This window comes from Emiliania huxleyi (genome assembly GCF_000372725.1).
Source record: "Emiliania huxleyi CCMP1516 chromosome Unknown EMIHUscaffold_1540, whole genome shotgun sequence".
Taxonomy (NCBI): Eukaryota; Haptophyta; order Isochrysidales; family Noelaerhabdaceae; genus Emiliania; species Emiliania huxleyi.
Window position 1 is genome coordinate 4,007 of NW_005201046.1, and position 3,090 is coordinate 7,096.

The 3,090-nt window shown below is 68.8% G+C and overlaps 2 protein-coding genes across 2 annotated transcripts in view; both read right to left on the reverse strand.

Annotated features, from left to right (window-relative positions):
* Nucleotides 1–684, reverse strand: part of EMIHUDRAFT_253041 (hypothetical protein) — a gene marked incomplete at both ends in the record, with an annotated part of 4,667 nt that extends 3,983 nt beyond the window's left edge. Inside the window, one exon of the mRNA XM_005786103.1 lies at nucleotides 595–684. Within this exon, the coding sequence (XP_005786160.1) occupies nucleotides 595–684 (90 nt within the window). The remainder of the gene's footprint in view (nucleotides 1–594) is intronic.
* Nucleotides 685–1,126: 442 nt separating this feature from the next.
* EMIHUDRAFT_447082 (hypothetical protein) lies at nucleotides 1,127–2,032 on the reverse strand. Its single transcript, XM_005786104.1, has one exon. It carries the CDS (start codon nucleotides 2,015–2,017, stop codon nucleotides 1,346–1,348), a length of 672 nt encoding a protein of 223 aa, XP_005786161.1. The 5' UTR covers nucleotides 2,018–2,032; the 3' UTR covers nucleotides 1,127–1,345.
* Between the last annotated feature and the right edge of the window lie 1,058 nt (nucleotides 2,033–3,090).

Sequence of the window (3,090 nt, forward strand, 5' to 3'; positions counted from 1 at the left end):
TGCTCCGTCGTTAAATCTATTCTCAACTTTTGAGAACCTCGATCGCAGCACTTCGTGTTGGAGAGTCGAGATATTGACGAGTGTGACTAGGAGGGTGGGACGCTGGGGATCTCAAAGGTATACCCTTGAAATGGCCGGATCCAGCCTTGAAAGTACGAGATCGCGCGCGCTTCGCGCGCTGCACCGCCTGTTCTCCGCGGCTGAGTGACGACGCGTGCCGTGTGCCAGCAGAGTTGGGCGCGCGCGGCGCGACGGCGCCCGCGAGGGAAGGCGCGGGTGCAGCGGCCACCGGCGGTCGTACCGCTCGCCGGCCAGCGCAGCAGCGGCCAGCGCAGCGGCCGCCGGCGCAGCAGCCAGAGCAGCCGGTGCGCGCCTTGCGAGGCGAGTACTGCCGCCCGGCAGCCTTGAGGCGGCCGGGCGGCAGTACTCGTTCGAATTTTGCGAGCCGTGCGCGCGCCGAGGCGCCCGCGGCGCGCGCCCGCCCGGCTGCCAGTAGGAGGCGGCGCAATATGGCCTATAGTACAGCCCTTGAGGAGGAGGAAGAGGCTGGCTGGCCGTGCTGTATGCCGCCGGGGGCAGCTTTTGGGTGCTGACCCACGCCCAGGGGGCTGCAGAACGCGTCCGCAACCGGGACAACCCGCCCCCCCCGCCGAGGCCGGTCGAAGCCCACTTGAGCACAGCCATGAGGAGTCCTCCAGGTGCTCCTGGCGGCCGTTCAAAGCTCGGGCGCGCGCCGATTGGGGGGAGGGGGGGTCTTGCTTGCTCCACACCGAGCGCCATCGGTCCGGACCGGCGTGCTCACCGAGGGTCGGCTCTTGCACAAGGTCTGAGCCGCGGGCGCTCGGCGCCAAGTGCAGTGTCACGCTCGCGCTGGAGCGGGTCACAATGGGAAACCCTCGTTTCCTATGAACTCGGTCCCCCAACGGAAGAGGCCTCGCTCCTATTGGAACTGGCCAACATCAGATTTGCCTCGTGCGTCCCTTTTTGAGTCGGAAAGCTATTTTCTTTTGGGTCCTGTGGGCACCCTAGCAATGTCGCTCGGCGCTCGCTGGCTCCGTGGATGCTTGTGCTGCTGAGCAATCCAGGCGCACTTTGGCAACCGGCGGCAACGACTTGCGGCGTCAGGGCATTCGAACGGTTGTGTTGATTTGCTTGCTCCGCGGTATCTAGAGCCGGCGCGCTCCGCGCGTGTGTCTAGCTAGCGCGCTCCGCGCGTATGTCCGAGTAGCACCAGCGCGCTCCGCGCGCACCATAATCTCAGTGCCTATGCTTATAGCCACTAAAAGCTCGTTTCTGCAGCTTGGCTCTCCGAGAGACATGCTCACCCTCCCTTCTCTCTCTCATGTCACTCAGTCGGTCGGGTGCGACGAACACCGCTTGCCCGCGGCGTTGCGGCCTCAGACGCCCCCCCGCCGCTCAGCCGAGTCGACGATCCAGAGGCAAAGACGGCCGAGTCGACTCGCCGCCGCCGCCTTCTCCTCGTTGACGAGGATGAAGAGGCCGGCTCAGACGGCTGAGCCAGAGGAGGGGACGCTGACGTCACAGGCGTGGCGTCCGCGTCCACGGCGTCTCTCGCCGCAGCAATCCTTGCGTCCAACGCAGCCACCGCAGGGGGCGGCCGAGGCGAGGCGCGAGGCGAGCGGGAGGCGGCGTCACTCTGCGTGTCCACCCACTCTGCCGCGGTGGCTGGTGAGGAGGAGAGGGCGGCTGGTGAGGAGGAGAGGGCGGCGGCGGCGGCGGCGGCAGCGGTGGCGGTGGCGGCGGCGGCATTGGAGGCGACAGCGGGGGAGGCGGCGGAGCGGATCGTAGTGGCGGCGGCGGCGAACGCGGCGTTGCGACCCTCCATTGCGGCGGCGTGCAAGTCCTGCGGCATTGCGACGCGGATCCTGCGCGCCGGCGGCAAGTCGGGCGGGACGAGGACGGTGAGCGTCGCGCTCACACCAGCGACAAAGATGTGCATCCGCTGCCCAGCGGCCAGGTCGCTTGGGATGGTCACGAGGAGCTCGGAGGACGGCATCCAGACGGCCGCCTGCGGGGGAAGCAAAGGCGGCGACGGTGGAATGGATGGAGGGTCCTGTGCCCTGGGGAATACGGGGGGGTGATAAGGAGGCGTTGACGGTAGAGGTGGATGCGAGGGGGGGGGGGGGGGGGCAAGTCAAAAGGGTCGTGGCAGTGAAGAAGATCGCGGAGAGCTCACCGAGTCGACGGCGACGAAGGGCGTTCTGCAGATCGGGCATCCTTGCGACGGCCGGTCTGCAGTGCCGCGCTGCAGCGCCGAAGAGCAGGCGCCGCAGCAAACCGCGTGGCCGCACGAGAAGCGAATGGAGACGTCGGCGTCTTGGCAGACGCAACACTGGGCGCGCGGGGTGAAGGGACGGCTCGCCGAGGAGCGGCGGAGAAGCGGTGACGGGAGGAGGGCGTAGCTGAGCGCGGCGCTCGACGCGAGCGCCAGAGTGCACGCGAGCAAATCGATCACGGCGCGGACGTCGCCGGCGAGGGAGAGGGCGGTCGCCGCCGCGTGGAGGAGAGGGGCGAGGAGGAGAAGGACGCCGAAGAGGCAGTGGAAGCCTGCCGGCGAGATGGGCGCGCACGAGCGGGCGGCGTGGTAGAGGGAGCGCGCCTAGTACCATACCTCCAGAGTATCGAACTCAGTGTGGGTTCAGTCCCGTGCGCGGCGTGGTAGAGCGCGCGCGCCGCGAGCGAGAGCGGGACCAGCCGCCAGAGGCCGCTTCCGGAGGTGGCGGCGAGGGACGACTGCACCAGCAAGACGAACGCGGCGTACAGCGCGACGCGGGCGGCGGGGTGGCGGCCGAGCGCGGCGTAGGTTGCGTAGAGGATGGCGCTCACGCATGCCGGGCACAAAGAGGCGGCGAGGGCGATCGGGAGGGGTGCGCTGGCGGGCGAGGAGCAGAGCAGCACCGCCAAGCTGCACCCGCCCGTGGCCATCGTGGCCTGGAGGAGCAGGTAGCAGCCGGCGGCGTCCTTGGGGGCGCCGATGCGCCACACAGCTCGCGCCGCCAGACCCAGAAGGAGGAGGCCCGCCGTGTTGATTGCGCACACCGGCACACCGCCAAGCACCGGCACGAGCGA